General features: G+C 45.0%; 2 protein-coding genes across 4 annotated transcripts; both read left to right on the plus strand.

Annotated features, from left to right (window-relative positions):
• The first annotated feature begins 21 nt into the window (after positions 1 to 21).
• On the plus strand, positions 22 to 16,331 carry LOC127616102 (solute carrier organic anion transporter family member 5A1-like). Of its 3 annotated transcripts, XM_052087522.1 has the most exons (11): positions 22 to 206; positions 2,994 to 3,139; positions 3,203 to 3,967; positions 8,774 to 8,906; positions 9,528 to 9,742; positions 10,368 to 10,532; positions 10,622 to 10,820; positions 11,725 to 11,884; positions 12,012 to 12,256; positions 12,518 to 12,582; positions 13,313 to 16,331. In XM_052087522.1, exons 2-11 carry the CDS (start codon positions 3,064 to 3,066, stop codon positions 13,807 to 13,809), a joined length of 2,520 nt encoding a protein of 839 aa, XP_051943482.1. In that variant the 5' UTR covers positions 22 to 206; positions 2,994 to 3,063; the 3' UTR covers positions 13,810 to 16,331. The 3 variants fall into 3 exon arrangements, with proteins under 3 accessions (XP_051943482.1, XP_051943480.1, XP_051943481.1); XM_052087520.1 differs by having other exon boundaries at positions 2,994 to 3,967; XM_052087521.1 differs by lacking the exon at positions 22 to 206 and adding an exon at positions 258 to 408 and having other exon boundaries at positions 2,994 to 3,967.
• Positions 16,332 to 16,684: 353 nt separating this feature from the next.
• Positions 16,685 to 20,042, plus strand: stard3nl (STARD3 N-terminal like). Its single transcript, XM_052087547.1, has 8 exons — positions 16,685 to 16,852; positions 17,790 to 18,074; positions 18,736 to 18,813; positions 18,948 to 19,025; positions 19,132 to 19,185; positions 19,283 to 19,400; positions 19,488 to 19,592; positions 19,682 to 20,042. The coding sequence occupies exons 2-8, from the start codon at positions 17,874 to 17,876 to the stop codon at positions 19,720 to 19,722; spliced, it is 675 nt and encodes a 224-aa protein (XP_051943507.1). The 5' UTR covers positions 16,685 to 16,852; positions 17,790 to 17,873; the 3' UTR covers positions 19,723 to 20,042.
• Positions 20,043 to 21,325: the final 1,283 nt, after the last annotated feature.

Genomic DNA, 21,325 nt, shown 5'->3' on the forward strand with positions numbered 1-21,325 from the left:
TTGCTTTTACTTTGAAGGCAAATCCCATACTATTTCCGCCGTGTTTCCTTATCGATGCGATGTAGTTGGTTTACATCGTCGCCTCCACAAAAAAAAAAAACAAAAAAAAACGAGACACTCTTCTTTTGCTCACTCGCCGGCCCCCACGCGAGGGACTCGGACATGGCTGCGTGAAGATTTGTCGTCTCCTCCGGTCGAAGCGTCAAGTGAGTCGAGCTCGTTCTTGTCGAGATGTTCACTGAAATGTGTTGAAATGAGCATCACTGCGAGACATTACTCGTGCAGCTAACTGCAGGCTAGCTGTGTCATCCTGGGAATACGTTTCACAATAAAACCTAGGCGCAGTGTCGTTTTCGTCGTAATTATCCTCAATAATCTGGCAGGCGCATGCTACAAAAGGCGCCTCGGGTGAGTTTTATTGTACGGGTTGTAACATCGGAGTCATTTTAAAACATGTGACTCGTTGATTTGGGATTGCGAGTCGACTCGGATGGATGCTGCGCCTGTTTGCACTCGCGTGATGCTTTGGAATATTTGAGGGAAATAGCCGACCCCAAAGCCCATTTCACAGTGGCCGAATTCATTATTACACGACTAGCAGTGAACACAGTATTGCAAATGTACTGAAATATCTGGTTTTATGCAATTCTTGAGGGGCAACGGTTGAAACATGATATATTGTCAACATATCATCGTCGACGACCTAGATGAACTTTTTAAAATAGTGCAAATTAACGACCAACAATGCTCTCATTGGAATGAAATATGAGCCAAACCACTGGTGTGCTCTTAATATCAGTACGTTTTTTTAATATTGGAATTTTACTTTGACGTGTCCGTCCCTTTCCGTTTTTGCGTTTCATTATGATGTGTTATTGAAAAATGAAGCACTGCGGTGTTTGTAGTCACTCAAGCAGCATCCGCAGCTTCGTCCTCCCCCACCGATCCTCATCATCTTTTTGTTGTTGTATTTATTTTCCTCGACAACAAATGTGCTGGTGATGCAAACCGGCGGTGATGCCGAGGGGTGGATGCCCTTGACAGAGGAGCGGGAGGAGGAGTGGAACAACCGTGTGATCCAGGGAGAGTAGAGGGCAAGCAAGGCTAAGGCGGATTCTCCACTAGAAGCGGGCCAATCTGGGGATATCCAAACGTTTTCCTACGAGGGCAGCTTGCACAAAAAAATAATAAAATCAAGGATGCTGCGGCCAGTTTGGCATTTTTCCGCTCGAATTTACCAGAAACGCTCAAACCAATCCATCAAGTGATTATACGGTGCTGCCTTGAGATGTAAGAGCCCCGATGTGCGAGTTTTTCGAGGTACAAGGTGTCGTTGAGACATGAAAATGTGACATTTCAGCGCTGTCTGGTGATACCAAACTCAACTCAACTCACATCACAACAAGTAGCAGTTAGTTAGAAAAAAATGGTGAACTGTTGTGCAAAAAGACCTTTTTTAAGCTATTTTTGTCACTCCTAGGTGAAGTTTACGGTCAAACTAAACATTAAACAAAGATAATTTCACGTTGGGCATTTAAAACAATCAAAGAAATGTGCCTTGCATATGCTCCTGGTAGCTGCTAACACATAAGACCATTGATGGGCTAGCATGGATAGTCATGGTGGTAGAACCCTTCAAGTGACGCTATTTGAACACACACAGTGGCGTAACATATATAAATAGACAAATACCACTGCCATATATTCCTTATCATCTGTCAAAAACAGCTAAATTGCAGCTTGTTGAGTCAATGACTCACTTACGGGGTCTGGATACCGTCACACTCTGTGGTCAAGGTGGACACGCCAGAAGGAGCAGCACAATGAATTGAACAGACTGGATGAATTAATTTTGATCATTTTGAATTATGTTATGCCTCTGTTTTTATGAAGCACATTATTAAAGAGTGCTAGTTTTCCTTAATAATATATATTTTAAAAAAGCTCATTGCAAAAATTGTTCTTTTGGAGGGTCTGGAACATTTTAATGGCATTGAAATGAATTGTTATCTCAAGGCACTACTGTACTGTACATTGTTCACACATGATTTTTTTAAAGTGCCGACTCACAGCCTTTTGTTCGAGATGATAAAGCAAGTACTTTTTTTCATGGTTTTGGGGTGGCCTGCATGTCACTCACCCCCCCGCCCCCGCCAACCCACACACACACAGTATTTATGACACCCCCACTTTCAACGCTCACAGCCTTTTTTGAGCTGTGGCATACGAATAGATAAGTCGGGGTGCAGATAAGCAGATGTCCTCTCACTTCTTGTCCACGCGCTTTTCCTCCTCAACGCTGTTAAACCAAACAAGTTGACGCAACTTTAAAAAAAAAGCCAATTCATGGCCTCCAAATAGTACGTTTAAAAAAAACAAAACATTTTAGACCGTCACATAACTTAATTTCATCAGAGCTGCCAAACTTGTGATGGGTTTAATTGTGCATCCCTATGTTGCTGCCATCTTTTGGCATCTTGCCGTTAAGGAATTATCTTGAAGCGAGTATTAGTTTGTACAAGTGTTGTTGAATGCCACATTTTTTAAAAACTGATATCAGGATGACTATTCTATTGATTAATTGCCGTGATCGACTGCTGCTTTTGATATCTAAGAAAGGAACAGAAAACGTGTCAACGCAACTGAATGAGACCGTTACTATAGCAGCAACACCAACAATCTTGTTGACAAGAGTGACCAAGAGGGAGGCAAGGCGTCATTGTGAGATGCCATCCTATTGGTGGGCATTAAGAGTGCTATATTGCAGGGTCCATGCAAATAAATCACACTGCACAGACTTTTCATATTGATAGCATAGGGTTTGTTGTTCCCAACATATGTCGAGCCAGATGTGAAAAATCATTCCCTAAAGAAATCGAGCCATGAACAGTGCTCAAATCTTGCAGTCTGATCCAGGCATTAGCCAGTTGTGCTTTCAAGCTAGCGATATTCCACACTATTGAATGATAACGTTCCTTCTGTATTTTTGAAAGCTGAAGACACCATGGCCCCGTGAGGCGCCCATTCGCAGCGTTATCAGCCGGACCGGACGCGCCGGTCGTCATGGAGGCCGACTTGTCCGAGTTGTCTGCGTCCCTTCGCAAGGAGGACGCCGGTTCCAGCGAGGCGGAGGATCCAGGTACGACCCATCAAAGTCTCAAGCCCCAAGAGGAAGCCTCACTGTCTGCTTCGGTCATGGCAGAGGAGAGCACCGAGTTCATCCAGCTCGGCCGCGCTGATTCATCTCTGCCGAGCGACTTCCTCCCCAAGGCGGGCAAGTCGGCGTTGAACCGGCCTGCAGAGAACTCCTCCTCATTGTTGTCCGCCACCGGACGGCGAAATAAAACGCTTGCCCGCCGGACCTCGCCGCCCGGCTTTCTGGTGCGACTGGGCGTGCCCAGTAAGAAGTACCTGGCGTTGATCCTGCAGGACTCTCGCTGCTTCCTGTTCTGCATGTGCTACCTGACCTTCATCCAGTCACTGATGGTGTCTGGTTACCTAAGCAGCGTGATCACGACCATCGAGAAGCGCTACAGTCTTCGCAGCTCCGAGTCGGGCCTGCTCGTCAGCTGCTTCGACATCGGCAGCCTCCTGGTGGTGGTGTTCATTAGCTACTTCGGGGGCAGGGGGCAGCGCCCTCGCTGGCTGGCCGTGGGCGGTGTTTTCATCGCATTGGGCGCGGCCCTTTTCTCGCTGCCACACTTCATCTCGCCTGCCTACCAAATACAGGAGGTCAACTCGTCATCGGGCAACGAGGGTCTGTGCCTGAGCGCAAATGCCACCCGCAGGGACCGCGTAGATATGGCGTTCTGTCCGCGGGACCAGGAGGGCAACGAGCACAACCTGTACGTAGCGCTCTTCATCGTGGCGCAGATCTTGGTGGGCATGGGATCCACGCCCATCTACACGCTGGGGCCCACATACCTGGATGATAACGTCAAGAAGGAGAACGCCTCGCTCTACCTGGGTAAGCTTTCTGCTTCCTGTCAGAGAAAGGAACGCAGCGTGTTAGCTGTACTATGAAACCTCATTATTGATAGATAGATAGATAACCAATCTATCTATCTATCTATCTATCTATCTATCTATCTATCTATCTATCTATCTATCTATCTATCTATCTATCTATCTATCTATCTATCTATCTATCTATCTATCTATCTATCTATCTATCTATCTAGCTAGCTAGCTAGCTAGCTAGCTAGCTACCTACCTAGCTTGCTAGCTATCTAGCTAGCTAGCTATCTAGCTACCTAGCTAGCTTGCTATCTACTGTTGGAGTGAATTGAGGAGCTAGGGCAAGACAACGGTCGTGCTTTGTCGGTTCCATAACGCACATCGTTAACCTTCAAATCCCCTAGTCCAAGCCCACCCCTCATCCTCCTCCTTCTAACCCGCTTTGGCTTTGGCATGTCTGGCCTGGCATTGTCGCTCCAGTGGCCTCAAACAAGCTGAAGCTTAATCAGAGCAACAAATTAGAGTGAGATTGTGTGTGTATACGCGTATGGTTGGAACTGGACGCCATGTGTAAAGGGAGACGTGTGTGCATTCCTGAACACAAAATGACAAAGAGAAATGGCATGGTGTGTTTTGTATGGACTACGAGCAATGTGCTGTGGGAATCGGAAACAATGCACGAAGAATTTATCTCCGATAGTTAGTCAACTTAGTCCTTACATACTACTACTACTACTACTACTACTAAAAATAGATTTGTGATTGTCCGGCAACCAGTTCAGGGTGTACTCCGCCTACTGCTCGAAAACATACTCAACAGTAGAAGTAACAAAACAACAGGGTTGAAATCATTTTAATAATTAAAAGTTGTTGGCCTGTCTAACTAAAAGTGTTTTTAGGCATGTTTTAAGAGTCCAGGCTCTGGGTAGCCAAAGTCACGGTACACCTCCAACTTTTCTTTTTGTTGTTGAGGAGATGGACCGGACTCACATCTGGTCTTTTCTAAATAAACCAACTGTTGTCATTCAGTCATAGTTACAAGAGCACACTGAAACCAGTTGTACGATATCAAATGTGAAATTTTCCGGAATTTTTTTTTCTTCAAATTTGACAAGGTGAAGTATGACTTCTAGTTTGTCAAGGTTTGTAGGAATGAGGCAAAGTGAATGAATGTGACCCTGGAGATTAAACTAACAATAGACATCTTCTTCTTGCAGTCAGTCAACTGAGAAAGTCTAGCTCAGATGAACAATGTCAAGACTCCATTGTTGGATGCGGGAATGTTGTTCGATCAATGTTGAATTCAGGGACTAATCTTTAGGAATTGACCCACAACTACAGTCAAGTCAAGATTCTTCACGGGGGTAATTTTGTTGTCTTTTGCACAGATGTCTTTCTTCTGTCTTCTGATTGTCTAAAATTGTGTTTCAGTTTGAGATGAGGTTGTAAATGTAATTATTCCTACCACTATCCTACTGTTATCCCCTTTGTCACTTGTCAGTGTGGGTTTCAATTCGGTACCAGATTAAAATGAGGTTTCGAAATCGACCTGAAAATGTGTTTTTGGAAGTAGTAAAAATGTGCTTCTCATATAACTTAGCATCAACTCGAGTCGATGTTAGCATTTTCAGTGAAACTCTTTTCAGTGTGAAAGGGGCTATTGGTGTTTTTCTGATTGACTAAAAATTGTCTCACAGTTTTTGGCTTTGTCCTGTTTCACTGTTCGGTGTGAAAGATAACTCAGAATGAGGAGTTCAAGTCAATGAGAAAATGTAGTTCTGGCGCTAGTTTTGGAGAAGAGATGGCAGCTGCAAAAAGCCGAAACACACTTCAGGGTTGTTTGTTGACTGAACATCAACTGGAGTCGACTTAAAAGTTTTGATTACAAACATTCTACAGAGACAAGGTATTCCTCCCGTGCTACTTCGTCTCCATAGCTGATGATGATGATGTTGTCAATATTCGGAGTCAGCAGGATATCCGCCGAGAAAGACAGACCGCCGCCCAGGTCATTCATCTCCGCACTCACACATGCTTTTAGGATGCCCATCGATGCAGGACTTGGAAAAGCAACTCGGGAATTTCCTGGCTGTGGTCCCGCTTAAACAAGTCCATCAGCTATTGAGAGGATTTGTCCTGCAATTCCTCAGTTAAATGATGTGCCCAGTTCAATTATGGTCATGTGATGTTTGTGAGAATTTTTTATTGTGTGTGTGTGTGTGTGAGTTAAATAAGTTGTGGCTTGTGTTTTAAGTACCGTAGAACTGTATTCTCCGGCTGTTCCTGATGGTGGCGCCGCGCTGGAAAGCGTTAAGGAGACGAGCGCTGAGTCAGCGCGTTGCCTTGACAACGCACAGCATTCCGTTGTGTCTGGGCCCCTTCGTGTCTGTCCACCGTCTGACTGTCTGTGGACCCTCGGCCAGCGGTCACTCTTACAGCAGAAAAAAAAAATACTCGCAGCTTTCACTTCCACAATGATGTTCAATTCAGCCCTTCAGTTTCGGCATTGGTTGGTTGTGAGCAATGGCACATTTTTATACCCTCCTGCATACAAATGATCTGATCAATGTGCATACTAAAGAGAGACACAGTCAAATGACCACACAAAGGAAAAAGAAAACCATAAAGGAAAGAATAAAAGGAGGAAGAATGGGAAAAAAATGGGGTAGGGAAGTGGCAGTTAAACAGGCCAAAATCCAGTTAGCATTGGGGGAATGCAGGACAAGAGGCAATTTCCAAACTAGGCGTGGTTTAACTAAATCCAAAAGCATAAAAATAAGAGATTTAAAAATTCCGACCGGGCTCTAATTTCAGCTGGGCAGATATTCCACAGTACTGGCGCCTGATTAAAGAATGCTCTTGAGCCTGCTGACTTCCACTGAGCTCTCAGAGTCACCAAAAGACCAGCAGGTTGCAAGGCTCCGTCTCAGGATGGAACATACAGTATGACTAAGTCAGCAAGATCAGAAGGTGCTAAGCCATGTAACATTTATTAAGTAAGCTGACAGTCAAGTGCCAGGTTTTTCCACCATCATCGGCACGCACGGTTGCATCTGCTTCAACCCTCCTGCCGTGGTTGTTGGTCAGGGTGTCGCTTTATCCTGTCACGTTGCATAACTCAGCCCGGGTTTTCCCTATCCTCCAGCGGGAAGAGGGATTATCTGACCCCTTCGGAAAGCACTCACTCCCGTCTGCGGCGTGCAAACCATCCTCCTCGCCTGATGTAATGAGGCGCATGCTCATACGGTGTGTCACAGTGATGAGTAAGGGAACCGATGCTCCCATTCCGAGAATATCTTGATGATTTTATTCGTTTTCACCTACACTACCAGGCAAAAGTCATGCAGTCACAGTGGTGGTGAATAATTGCCGTTGGTTTTGACGTAGTAGTCGGAGAAAAAGACTTCATTGATCCCACAGTGGGAAACTTTTCTGGGTATAGCACCTAGAGATTAATAAAATTCCTGTGGAAGGCCGTGCTCATTCTGTGACCCTTCTTGTACTGAGCTTTTGTATTTTCTGTTTAGTCCAGTTTAATGTTTAGGTGCACACCCAGGAACCTGAATCAGTCCACTGTATCGGTTTATGTCCGAGCCTTGGATCACAAACTCTTTCAGGGTTCCCACGGGTCCTTCAAGTTCATAAAAATCCATAAAAAAAGAAGTTGTAAAATTATGTTCTTAATTTTCAGAGAAAGCTTCTAAAATCTATTTTTAAAAATTCTTAAATTCATTTTTATTCGAAAATCAATAGAACTTTTATACAGTATTTTCTAAATTAAATTTCTTCTGAGTGTACTTTATTTTGAGAATGAATTCCATTTTTTTTCATTTTCCTACCTTTAATACAGGTAGGAAAATGAAAATTTGACATCCAGTATGTCAAATAAAGGATTAGTCTATTGCCCTTAAAAATAAAGATGTGCCCTTCCTTTGGCAGCAATTATTTGAACACCAGCTCAGTGATATGTGGCTTTCTGTTCAGCCCGCGTATAGCTGAGTGGGCATTAAATCCACCGTGAATCCCCTGCTCAATGGAGAAAAGTCCTTAAAAACTGCCAAATTAGCCCTCAAAGGTCCTTAAAAGGCCCATAAATAAAAAGCAAGTGGAAGAGTGGAAACCCTGTGTTTGGTCTATGCGATGTTTAGGAAAAAGGTGGTTCTGATTACACTGTCCACCCTGTTGTCGATGACCCTCAGATACACAGCTGACTCAGGTCACATCGCCAGAAAGAGGGAAGTGGGTGATTGGGAGCCCAGGGGCCAGGAGTAGTAGCAGTGGTAGTAGTAGTGGCCCGTGAGATGAACTCTGTGCACCTGCTTTGTGTTCTTTGATAACACCGGAAGGTAAAAGGTTAACTTTCCCACTCGAACAGGACTTGCTCAGTCACACCACCAGAACCGATGTTGCCTTTCGAGGCCAACCGATCTGAGGAATGTACGCTGTTAATTCCCACTAATTGGCAAAAGCTCATTCTTTTCATGTGACTACACATGCACACAGAGGTCCTGTTATGCGCCCCGTGAGGTTGCTTGAGGAGTTACGTAAGCTTAGAGACGTTAAGTGGTGAATTGACTTCCACGTCGTCCTTTCATAATGTCTGATTTGATTTCTCTTTCAAGATGACAGGTGTTATTTCATGTCAGACCTTGTGCTCCTGCTGTTTTGATTAGCAACAGAGTTGAAAGGGGCTCAACTGTTACCATCTTACCCTATCTCTCTTCATATATACACTCATACACGCACACACGCACACACATATAAAATTTCAGCCGCTGCACTGATGCTCTTCATCTTTCTCTCTCTTTCCATGTAGCCATCATGTACGTGATGGGCGCTTTGGGTCCGGCAGCGGGCTATTTGCTGGGTGGCGTCCTCATTGGTTTCTACGTGGATCCCAAGACGGTGGTTAACATCGACCAAAGCGATCCCCGCTTCATTGGAAACTGGTGACGACAGATAAACACACACATGAACATTGAGCCAGTATTTCTTCAATAAAAGATCACTAAAACTATGTCAGAGGACATATACAATATTAGTGGACCCTTGTTCCGGACCTACCGTCAATAGATGAAAATCTAGGTTCTTTTTCTTGGCTCAAATTGAAGCAGAGGTGGTACCATCCTACGACAATGACGGCGCACAACTCTAAATTCCGACTTGAGGGATGTAACGAAAATGGCACGTCATTGTAATGTCATGACATTAAAAGCACCATATCTGTTAAATAAGCCAATTTATAGTGGTATATCTACGTATGAAATTCATTGGTTCTGGGAGAAATTTCTCAACGAGAACATTTTGTAAGTAGAGGCGCTTTTTCTATGTAAATTCCCTAATTCGTTCAAAGCCCCCCCCAAATTCAGACATAAATGTTTCCTAAAGCATAAAAATGCATCAAAATATGTAACAAATGTTCCAATCAGTTTATCGCACAATAAATGAGAGTTAGTAAGTAGAGTTACCACTGTATTTTCCATTTGTACCGTACCAGCACCCTCTGATGGTTAATTTGAATTAGCCACGTCTTGGCCACCGAAAAATATTGCTTTGGCCTGGGTGTGCAGGTGGAGCGGCTTCCTGCTGTGTGCGGTGGCCATGTTGCTGGTCATCTTCCCCATGTTCACCTTCCCCAAGAAGCTGCCGCCGCGACACAAGAAGAAGAAGAGGAGGAAAAAGTTGACCTTGGATGAGATGTCTAGCGACGATGATGTCCTCAAGGAGAAGAGCAACAACAACAAAGCCGTCACATCCTCCATGGGCTTCGGAAAGGACATCAAAGGTATGTACAAGAGCAGGTTATAGCCACAAAAAGTGTATTTACTGTACTGCAGATGGTGGGACCTGTTTATTTGTATTTGGAATCATATCAAAGGATAGGGCGGCCCGGTAGTCCAGTGGTTAGCACATCGGCTTCACAGTGCAGCGGTACCGGGTTCGATTCCAGCTCCGGCCTCCCCGTGTGGAGTTTGCATGTTCTCCCCGGGCCTGCGTGGGTTTTCTCCGGGTGCTCCGGTTTCCTCCCACATTCCAAAAACATGCGTGGCAGGCTGATTGAACAATCTAAATTGTCCCTAGGTGTGAGTGTGAGTGTGAATGGTTGTTCGTTTCTGTGTGCCCTGCGATTGGCTGGCAACCGATTCAGGGTGTCCCCCGCCTACTGCCCAAAGACAGCTGGGATAGGCTCCAGCACCCCCCGCGACCCTAGTGAGGATCAAGCGGTTCGGAAGATGAATGAATGAATGAATGAATCAAAGGATAGTAGATGTAAATTGCAATTAATTTAAAAGAACAAAAGTCTTTGATGGAGAGTGTAGTATGGTCATTTTAATATCACCATGATCATGACATCTCTATTTAGTTGTATTTATTTATAAATTTGTCAATCTTTTTTTTTTTTGCCACAGACCTTCCCAAGGCAGCCATGAGGATCCTCAGTAACGTGACCTTCCTATTCGTCAGCTTGTCCTACACGGCCGAGAGCGCCATTGTGACTGCCTTCATCACATTTATCCCCAAGTTTATCGAGTCGCAGTTTGGGATCCCTGCATCCAGTGCCAGCATCTACACAGGTGATATACTGGCAAATTTGATCTTTCATCAAGACATAGCGCCACCAACATTTGTTTTCTGTATGTTCTGGCACGTTCCATGCGTCCAGGCTTGATCATCGTGCCGAGCGCGGGCGTGGGCATCGTGCTGGGCGGATACATCATCAAGAAGCTGAAGCTAGGCGCCCGCGAATCGGCCAAATTGGCCATGATCTGCAGCGGCGTGTCGCTGCTCTGTTTCTCCACGCTCTTCATTGTGGGCTGCGAGAGCATCAACCTGGGTGGCATCAACATACCCTACACCACCGGGTAGGTCCAGAAAAAGGAACGTCGCATTGCCGTAGAGTCAGCGGCAGTTCTCGCCGGCCCATCTGTGACTGGTCGCCGACATGTTGGTGTCACGGCAGACTCGCGGATAGTGAGCCAGGACCACGCGGCCGTGGAACAAATCCAGGGGAGGGTTGTTATATAGGAACTTTGGCAGGGCGCCCGCTTCCACATCTCTCTCTCTCTCTCTCTCTCTCTCTCTCTCTCTCTCTCTCTGTATGAGCTGAGTTCAGTATACGGTGTGTGCTTGGTTGGAGAATCAGTCATTTCTTTAATTAGGTCGTTAGCTTCTAGGTTAGCTAGCTAGCTTGTAATTTGGTAGGTGGTTGTTTAGCCATTGTTGGCTAGTTTGTTCATTTGTTTGTTTTGTTTATTAGTTGGTTGATTGGTTGGCTTTTTAGTTAGCTAATTAGTTAGTTGAGCAATTTGGTTGGCAATGTACAGTAGTTAGGTGGTTTGCGACATAGGGTTGTAGTTGAGGTAAGCCAAAAAGAACAACCTTTTCCGGAGTTAGAAGCGGAAGTTTCAAATCCTACCGGAGGTTGTTCGCTTACCGTCAACACAGTTAGGGAGTTAGTTCTTAATCTAAATTTTTGTTAAATACATTTCACAAAAAATAATTTTTGTCTGGAGAAACTTCATGATGCATTTTTTTGACTGGGACGACGTATACACTAGAATGACTTTTTGTCATGAAAACAGAATAGTTGGTTACATGGTTGGTTAATCAGTCAGTCTCCTATTTAGTTTGGGAATTAGTTGGTAAGGCCCTCAATGCCTGCAACTTTTTATTTGTTGTCAAGATGTTTTTTTTTCCATGTATTGGAAACAAATGATCACTGAAAAGAATTTTGGAATGTAATCTTTGTTGTCGTCGTCGTTTCAGGCCCACGCTGACGATGACACAGAGGAACCTGACGGGCGGCTGCAACGTCAACTGCGGCTGCAGAATCCACGAGTACGCGCCTGTCTGCGGCTCAGATGGCATCACTTACTTTAACCCCTGCCTGGCAGGGTGCAGCAGTGTCTCCAACGACAGCAGCGGCGTAAGACACTGATGTTAATATTGCACCATTCCTCCTCCAGTCCGCACTTTAGTTGCCTTGACGCCTTGAAAAAAAAGCCAACCATATCAAAACAGTCTTCGTCTTGTTGTGGATGTTGTTTGCCCAGATCCGCAACTACTCTGAGTGCGCGTGCGTACAGAGCCGCCAGGTCATCACACCGTCATCAGGAGGACCGGGCAGCAACCAGTTGCAGCTGGTCATCGTCAAGACGTACCTAAACGAGAACGGATACGCCGTGTCGGGGAAGTGCGATCGCACCTGCGGGACCCTCATCCCCTTCCTCATCTTTCTCTTCATTGTCACGCTCATCACCGCCTGCGCGCAGCCCTCTGCCATCATTGTCACGCTGAGGTATCGCAAAAACTCTTTTTAATTGAATTTTTTTTATTTTTTGGAAAAAAAAAATGAAAGCATGTCAATGGGTCAAGTTTTGTTTTGCCCAGTCAGGCAATGCACGAGCAAAATAACTTGACTCATCATTTACTACAATATCTGCTCCTCCACTACAAAATACATATTCAATCATTTATATATATATATTTTCTTTTATGATCAAGTATGCTACACAAGCAGATGCGAGCAGCTAGCATGCTAACGGGTGTGTTTGTGCAGGTCTGTGGCAGAGCAGGAGCGACCGTTTGCGTTGGGAATGCAGTTTGTTCTCCTAAGGACGCTTGGTGAGTACAAACAAATCTCAGGAGGATTCAGAATATTTTGCAGGAACCGGTGATGCGTTTGTAATAGGAAAATTAACACTTTATCATGTCCTTCAAATAAATAAATAAATAAATAAATAATGCCGTAATGACATAATCGAATAGAATTGGAAAGAATTCAATTGATCGACTGCTCCTTCTGTTGTTTGTGTCTCCACCACCGGGGGGCAGTATAATGCAGACGTGGATAGAGTTATATAAGATGTCTCAGCTGCTCTGTCAACCGTAATGAAATTTGTCATTCCGTGCAGAGGATAAAGAATATGCCTGTGAATATTGTCATCTTGGCTGTCTACATATATGATTCACAGCTTGTTTTTTTGAATGTAACTTAAAACTAAAAGCAGTCTCACACAACAAACATACAGAACATCACAACCACAACTTTGGACTCAAACATCCGTTATTCGGAGCTTTATAACGCCACCACACAAATGCTAATTGCTATTTACACCTTGTTATTTTGCATTGCTTGTTAGCATTAAGCTAAGCTTTGTCCGGCAAAGCTCTGTGGTTGTTTTCAATTCGCAACGTTTGTTTTATGCTTCATTTGAGTGGAATTAAACAGCTTTTTGAAACTTTGTTCAGAGTTTAAAATAATGATGTTCCGAAATTAAGTCTCCTTTGTTTGCTCTTTCCGTCTTTTTGATCGTTTGACCCGGTGGCGTCGTGTCTGTTTTTGGCCCCGCAGCGTACATCCCAACACCCATCTACTTTGGCGCCGTCATCGACACCACGTGCATGCTGTGGCAGCAGGACTGCGGCGTGCACGGCTCGTGCTGGGAGTACGACGTCACCTCCCTGCGTTTCGTCTACTTCGGGCTGGCCGCCAGCCTCAAGTTCCTGGGCTTCCTCTTCATCTTCCTCACATGGTACTCCATCAAGTACAAGGAGGAGCGCGTGGAGCGCTGGCTCAAGCGCCACCTGTCGCCCGCCGACACGGTGGGCAGCCTGGTGTGCCACCCGGGGGGCCGCAAGGGTCACGCCCGCACCCGCTCTTGCCCCGTCAACATCCCGCGTAGCGAGCACACCGCGCCACCTCCCACCTGCGTGCCGCCGCGCGCCGGTGCCCTCAACCGCGGCGTCAGTACGCAAAGTTGCCCGGGGAACGAGTTGAAAGCCGTAACGCCGCCGCCAGCCCCCGCCGCGCCGGCGCGCTCCTTAGAGCAGGTGGCGGTGCGCGTTTGACCGCCAGCCGATCAGATGCCCAGTCAGCAATTTGCGGAGCTAACACGAAAGTCTTGGCCAGCTGACTTTCTGTACAATCGTGGTGCTGAAAAAAACAACAGCCACCACCAATTGCCCCCCCACCCACCACCACCGCCCCAAACTGAACTCAGCCCACCTTCACAATTGCAACACGAATCCGCACACATGGACATGTTACTCATCATGACATGGTGCCACACAATACTACAACATTTTTGGCACCTCGCCACTGTGTTAAGATACCGAAAGGATAAAGAAATGGATACAGTTTGCCTCACTTGGTACCAAAGTCACCGCAACTTGGTTCCCTCGATCCAATTTGTTTGAAAACCACAGTTAATAGTTAGGAGGGGTATCAAAGGAGGTGTTCCACTTTTTGGCACCCTACCTCAATGAGATTACATTTCTTTTGCATTTCAGTGGTCAATATTACACAAAGAGAGGTACAATTGTAGCTTTACCACTTTTTGGAACCGTTTCTGGGTGTTATGGTACCTCAAAGAAGGAGCTACAGAGTTTGGGGTATTTTGGTACCCTTCAAAAATGCTACAAAATGTAATTCCCAAGTAGCCATCCCACTTTTTTGCCACCCTTTCCACGGTGTTAGGCTACGCAAAAGATGGCGCTAGACAAGCTTTTACCCGCTTTTGCGAAGGGTACCAAAGTAACCATATAGCTTTTTAACACCCTACTACAGTGTTAATGTACCGAAACAGGAAAGCGACAGGTAGATGCACTTTATTTCACTCTGGATTTCAATTTGTTTGAATTTCCATGGTCAAAAGTTGTGTGGGATATCAAAAGAGCTGTGCCACTTTTCATCCACCTTTCTTGGTCTTCGGGTATCCAATGGTCGGAGCTTGACAGTTTGCTTTGGGATTCAATTTTCTTGCTTTATGATCGTTAAAAGTGCAAAAAGATGCAACTTCCGACAGTGTTATCATACATAAATCAAGCATTTTTTTTTTGGGACCCTTCACCATTTTGACAATGAACGTTTATTAACCGTACTGCATCATTTTTTGGCACCTCTCACAGTATTAGCATATCCAAAAGATGAAGCTAGACGCACCTGAGTTCACTACTGCCGTGAAAGGAACAAAAGTAACCATATCACTTTTTGGCACCGTATTGCGGCATTTCAGGTACCTCTGGGACAATGCTTGATATGGTTTGCTTCACTTTCAAATTGTATTTATTGAATTTCCATAACCAAAACAATTCTGTAAAGGGAGGGTACCAAAGTTGCTGTATCAATTTCTCCTACACAAGTTTTGACAATGGAAATGAAGTAACTGTACCACTTTTTTAGCACACTCTCACATTGTTACGGTACTTAAAAGGCGGAGCTTGATCGTTTGGTTCCCTTCACAACTTATTGAAATGAAGTAAGGGTGCCACTTTTTGGCACCGTTTCACAGTGTTTCTTGGCTTCGATACCCTTCACATTTTTTTCTCAAAGGAAATGAAGTAACCAGGCCACTTTTTGGCACCCCGCCACAGCAGAACGATTCTACATGGCTAACACATTTTTAAACGGTGGCAATGCTCATCAGCCAATCACGTAGGAGATGATGTTGTCAGCTACTAAGTTTCACCGAGAATTTGACAAAAGTGTGATGTTCGGATTGAGTGTTAGCCACTCGGCGCCACAAACTTTATCGAGCCAAGCAATTCCGAAAGCTGCCGAGATAACAGGAAGTGATTTTATTTTAAGTCAGACGGTGCGTGCCAGATGCCAATTTACTATGCTGGCATATTTTACCACCTGCAGCAAATATAGAAAGAGCGTATGCGATTTACTAAGTGCGCGATATAGAAGTCACATATGCAACTTGCTTGGTTAATCAAGTGTTGTAACTCGCACACGCGACATTCATGCGTTCATGCCGTCTTTTAAGCCTGTATCTCACTGGGCAGCACTTGCAAACTTTTGCGGTACAGATACAATGTGAATTTCTTTTTTTAATCACTTCCTGGTCTTTGATCAACTTACTTATGATCCTCGGGGACACAAATATACATGGCCCGCGCGCGGGTGCAATGCATTGTGGGAGAAGCTACAGCTATTAGACGCTGCTTTTTTTTTTTTTTTTGAGGAACACGACGTGATTTTCATCCTGTCACCCAGCCAATCCAAACGACGCATTTGATTGGCTTCCAAAAGCAAAGTGTGCACATGACCAGCAACCCGTGGCTTTACGAGACCACACCTCCTCTGCTGATTGCTCGTCAAGTCTTAAGTGACACCTGCTGGTGACTTGTGGACCTACACATGACAACATGAAAGATTTCATCATTGAACTCATTCCCACCATAATGACCCTACTTGAGTCATGTGATCGTCATGTGACCACCGGGTTGGAGTTGGAAAAAAAAGAAACATTTCTGTATTTTTGTTTGTTTTATGAGGTCATCTCACTGGGATGCCGCTTTGGCGTCTCTCCGTTAAAAATGTGAACAAAAGAAAAACAAATAGTAATAATAAAAAGTCTTACCAAGTTTTTGAGCAGTTCTTTTTGTTGCCACTAGAGGACACAGTCTTGTTGGACATCCATCCATTCATTTTTTAAAATCTGTTTATCCTCAACAGAATCAAGACCGTGCTGGAGCCTGTACCTGCTGCCTTGAGGCCGTGTGTTTTTAATATGTATTTTTGTTTACGTGTCTGATTGAATGTACGTGTGTTCCCGTGCGTGTGTAATTGTATGCATATTTTGTGTTTGTTTTGTATGCCTATGGTTGTGTGCGCGCATACTTGTGTTCATGTTTGACGTGTCCGCCCGCAGTGTGCTCGCGTTGGTCGGCGCGACTTCCAGGAGAGGCGACGTCTGCTGGAAGTGCACCGAATTAAACGTCATCTCCCAGAATGCGCCGGGTCAGGTACTTCCGGTTTCAACCAGGTCGAGCAGGAAGTGAGTGTTGTGTTAAAATTAAACGAAACCTCTGCGCATCTGCTTCAACCTACTGGCGGCTCTTCGGACAAACACACGAAAGCACAACAAACGAGACAAACCTGAAGGTGAATGTTTTTTTTTAAAATCTTATTCTTACCTTTACGATGACGACGCGTTTGATGTGCTGATTTATTGTTTCTGTTTCGTTTCGGCCCGAAAGCGCTTCTGCTACTCAGGCTTGCTCATTTGACGTGAGGACTATCATCATGATAACGATGAAGAGGAGAGGAAACATGACATTTTTTGCTAGTTTTAAGTACAGCTAAAAAAAATAAAATAAAATCTCTCCTTCATCTTCTCGTTTTTTTCTTTGCGTCTTCATCTGTGGTTCTTCTAAATATGATCCACATACTCCACTCTTAGTTAAATAATGTGTCACAAATGGTCTGAGGATGATGATGATGTCAGCATAGAGATACATCACAGCATACCGGGAGAACCTTCTTCAAGAAGTGAAGAGGAATAGAGTTATAAGGGAAGCCGGATGGTTTAATTTGCCAAACCACATCCTCCAAAAATGTCTCGAAAATCAACTCGAAATCCAACACTGCGGGACAAGGAATGTGGACAGGGCCATTCCTTGCTTAAGTTGTTGCCCCAGCGACACGACCCCCGGATAAGTGTTAGAGAATGGATGGATGGATGGAAGGAAGGTGTTCCCTTTTTACACTCTTTCACTTAGCTTTGGTAGCAATGCTCCCAGTCCTTCAGGAATTGTTAAGAGACCTGCATCCTGCCTTTTGTCCACCTGCGTTCAGATTTACAACATTCTTGTTTAGCTGCATGATTTCCCTCATTAGACCATGGTTCGGGTCTTACTTTTGGCTGCATAGTTTTCATAGAACCACAGAATCCTTTGTATTATGGCAAGATAAGTGAAAAGTACCGAAACAGTGCTGGGGATCGATGTCAACAAGCAAATTTGGTGGCTTTCAAGGTGAAATCGGAGACATGATGGTGTCTGTGTGAAAGGTACCAGCGCTAATTGTAATGTGTGTGCAGATGCAGTCATGTGACGGGCAGCAAAGCCAACGTGTGTGTTGACCACGGTTGACTCCCCTCAAGCCGGTAGCCGCCAGCGCCGCCATGGACAGCCGATGCAGCAGCAGCGCCGACTCTCGTGCGACGGGGGTTTACGGGGCCAGGAGCTCCACACCGCTGCAGGCCCGCGTGGACTCGTACGAGGAGGAGAAGAAGAAGTGTATCTCTGACGTCCGGCGTACATTTTGCCTCTTTGTCACATTTGATCTCCTGTTTGTCACCTTGCTGTGGATCATCGAGCTCAACGTGAGAGCACTTCGCTTTGTCTTGGTCCGCTTGTGCCTTTCAATCCTATTTCTGTGTGCCTTCACACAGCCGATGCGGATTACCGCAATAAGATCGTCACATGTATCTAGCAAAGATACTCGCTTCCTATCGCAAATTCACCCAAATGGCTCTCACAAGCCAAGATGGCCAACTTCCTGCTTGATTTGGGGGCGTGGTTGCTTGAGATATTTTTGTGTGTCCTTTGTGATACACGTGTCCACCAAATTTCTTGATTGGAGGGGGGCAGATTTATTTTTTTGTTTTCAACTTTTCAGGTGGCTCAACAAAATCTGGAAATGGCTGCTGCAAACCAAAATGTCCGACATCCTGTTCAAATTCAAATTTGGGTCCTCGTAACTTTTTTTGTGCATTCTCTTAACGATAGACCTGCCCACAAGATTTCGTGTCGATTAGTGAAACTGGTGTCTGGGGCTGGTTTTTATTTTTATGTTTTAACTTTCCGGGGGCCACGATTGAATGTGAAAGGGCTGCTGCAACCCAAAACAGCCGATAAACTGTTCAAACTTGATCACGGGTCCCTGAGACCTTTATATGCATCATTTAATGGTGGACATGTCCGCCCATTTTCGTGTGGGTGAAACCGGTGTCGCAGTCAAATTTTTCACTTTGTGTGTGCTAGGTGAATGGCGGCCTTCCCCAGCAGCTGAACCAGGAAGTGGTCCACTACAACTACCACCGTTCCTTCCTCGACATCTTTGTAAGAAAACACGTGCTAGTTGATTTTTTTTTCTTTAATTTATTTTTGAGTAAACTTTAGTTTAAAAAAAAAATCCTTGACTTTGTCTTCCTGCTGCATCTCCTCCATTTCTTGCCTTGGCTCCACCCCCGCAGCTTCTGGCCGTTTTCCGATTCGCCGTCCTCATTTTGGCCTACGCCGTCTGCAGGCTGAGACACTGGTGGGCGGTTGCTGTGAGTACACAAAACACACACACACACACACACACAAAGACAGGACAACCACTCTGACTTTGTCGTGAGTGTCTTATGAGACATGTTGCATTTTTGTTGTGTTCAGATCACCACTTCAGTCAGCTGTGCCTTCCTCATCGTCAAAGTGATTTTATCGAAAGTAAGGCGTCAAGAACATCATTGGGAAAGTGGAAACATTGTCTCTCTGCCCGTCCATCTGTCTCAAACCCCGTCTTTCTTTCCGTCCATCGTTGCAGCTGCTGTCGCAGGGTGCTTTTGGATACCTGCTGCCCATAGTCTCCTTCGTGCTCGCTTGGATTGAAACCTGGCTTCTAGACTTCAAGGTCCTTCCTCAAGAGCTCGACGATGAAAACCGTGAGCGAGCCCATCTTTGTAGCTCGTCTTCTCCCCTTTGCTTGTGCTTCCCCCTCATGTTCATGCCTCCGCGTTGCATTTCGTCAGGGTACCGGTTCCTGCCGGACGCTTCCGCCACAGAGCGGGCTCCTCTCATCAGTCAAGGCCCCATGTCCGACGGACAGTTCTACTCGCCGCCTGAGTCGGTGGCAGGTGAGCGCCCCCCAGTGCACATTTGGTAAACTGCAGTGAACAACAAACTCACCCCACAAGCTTTGCTTCTCCTCCCTTTTCTTCGACAGACACGGACGAGGACCCGGATGACAAACAGGGACTCTTGTGAAGGCTCGGGTAACACCAACGCATGCTGGGAACTAAAAAGGGAAACCGCCGTGATATTTTTGTTGTTGGTGGTGGTATCACTATGCCCAAACAGGAGGTTCTGTGTACCTGCTTTGAACGGAAAAAAACTTTGCCTTATGCCTGCACAGACACGCACGCACGCTGAATCAAAGTGTTCTTCGTAAAGGGAAATTAACTTTTGCATGAAGAAGTGAAAACACTCTTGGCCAGTAGGACGCTGTAGTCACGGTCCTAAGACAAACGGTGAACAAATGTCCCTGAAAACTGACGGCTTTCAAAATAAAAGCCTGCCTGAGTCAACTGTTAATAAGAGAGCGCACACACCGACACATGCATGAAAACACACACAAACACGTGTAGACTGACAAAAGGATGCACACGAAACCACGAAAATGTACACACACAAAAAATGGTACATACAGTATACTCACAAACTCATATATGCTCAATGCAGACAAAAATGTGCACACAACACAATCATGGGAGCTAAAACGAATCCAAAAGGCGCACACATGAATTGTCACACAGCCACGCTGAGACCCACTCATGCACATAAAAATGCTCACAAACATGCATACACACTTTTAAACACACACACACATACACACACATTCAAAGTATCCCAGCCCAAAGCAAGAACGACAACATGAGAAAATAGATGAGGGATGGAGCCAACTTTTATTCTGTTTTTGTTTACTCAGATTGAACAAACGTTGAAGACATCACATACTAAATATTATTTTCCAAGAGGGGACACAAAATATCAAATTAGCCAAAACAAACAAAGAAAACAAGCCGTAGGAGTACTAATGTTGATCGTCATTGCAGAGGTGCAACCATTTTTCAATTGTCGCCTTTGAAATTAATTAAAGTGCAGTTAATTCATTCCAGACATCCCCCCAAATGAATTTTTTTCTTCTGTTAAGTATTGTATAAAAAAAACATAGACATTTATCCATCCGTTTTTCCACAGATTAAAAATGGAAATTTATAAACTTTTTTTTTTGTAATGGGTAATTCCTGTGCGTCAGTGCAAGCCAAGTCATAACGACAGCTGTAGAGTTTGTAGTGTGCCTTTAAACTCATTCAGTACCAGCCAATTCTAGACCAAGTCTGATAAGACGTTTAAAAACGTCTTTGGGAGTGAATGAGTTTTAAGAGGTGTGGCCGAGTGATTGACATCAGGAATAAGGCTCGTTAGTTTTCGTGTGAGCATATGGGTGAGTTGTGGCCTACAACAGTTCCTTTTGAGAGGATTCCCATTTTGTGTTTTTGTGTAGTACTGTTTAAGGTCTGAAAGTGCATCAGCGACTGCGAATTGAATGGTGGCATATCGAAAGGGCCCATCTCACTGGTCTTGAGACTTGATGGCAACCTAATACTTAGTCGAGTGTGGCACAAGGCGAGTACCCGGGAAATTGCAATGAATTCAAACGTTGGGCTTCTGTCTGAGACCTTTTGGAGACATATTAAAGTATCCAACAGGTCTCTGAGACGCCGCAGAGTCTAATACCGCCCGTGGCTGGGGAGAGTGCTCATGAGCTGGAAGATGAAGGTGGCAGAAAAGCTTTCATACTGACCAC

The sequence above is a fragment of the Hippocampus zosterae genome, chromosome 15, assembly GCF_025434085.1.
Source record: "Hippocampus zosterae strain Florida chromosome 15, ASM2543408v3, whole genome shotgun sequence".
Classification (NCBI taxonomy): Eukaryota; Metazoa; Chordata; class Actinopteri; order Syngnathiformes; family Syngnathidae; genus Hippocampus; species Hippocampus zosterae.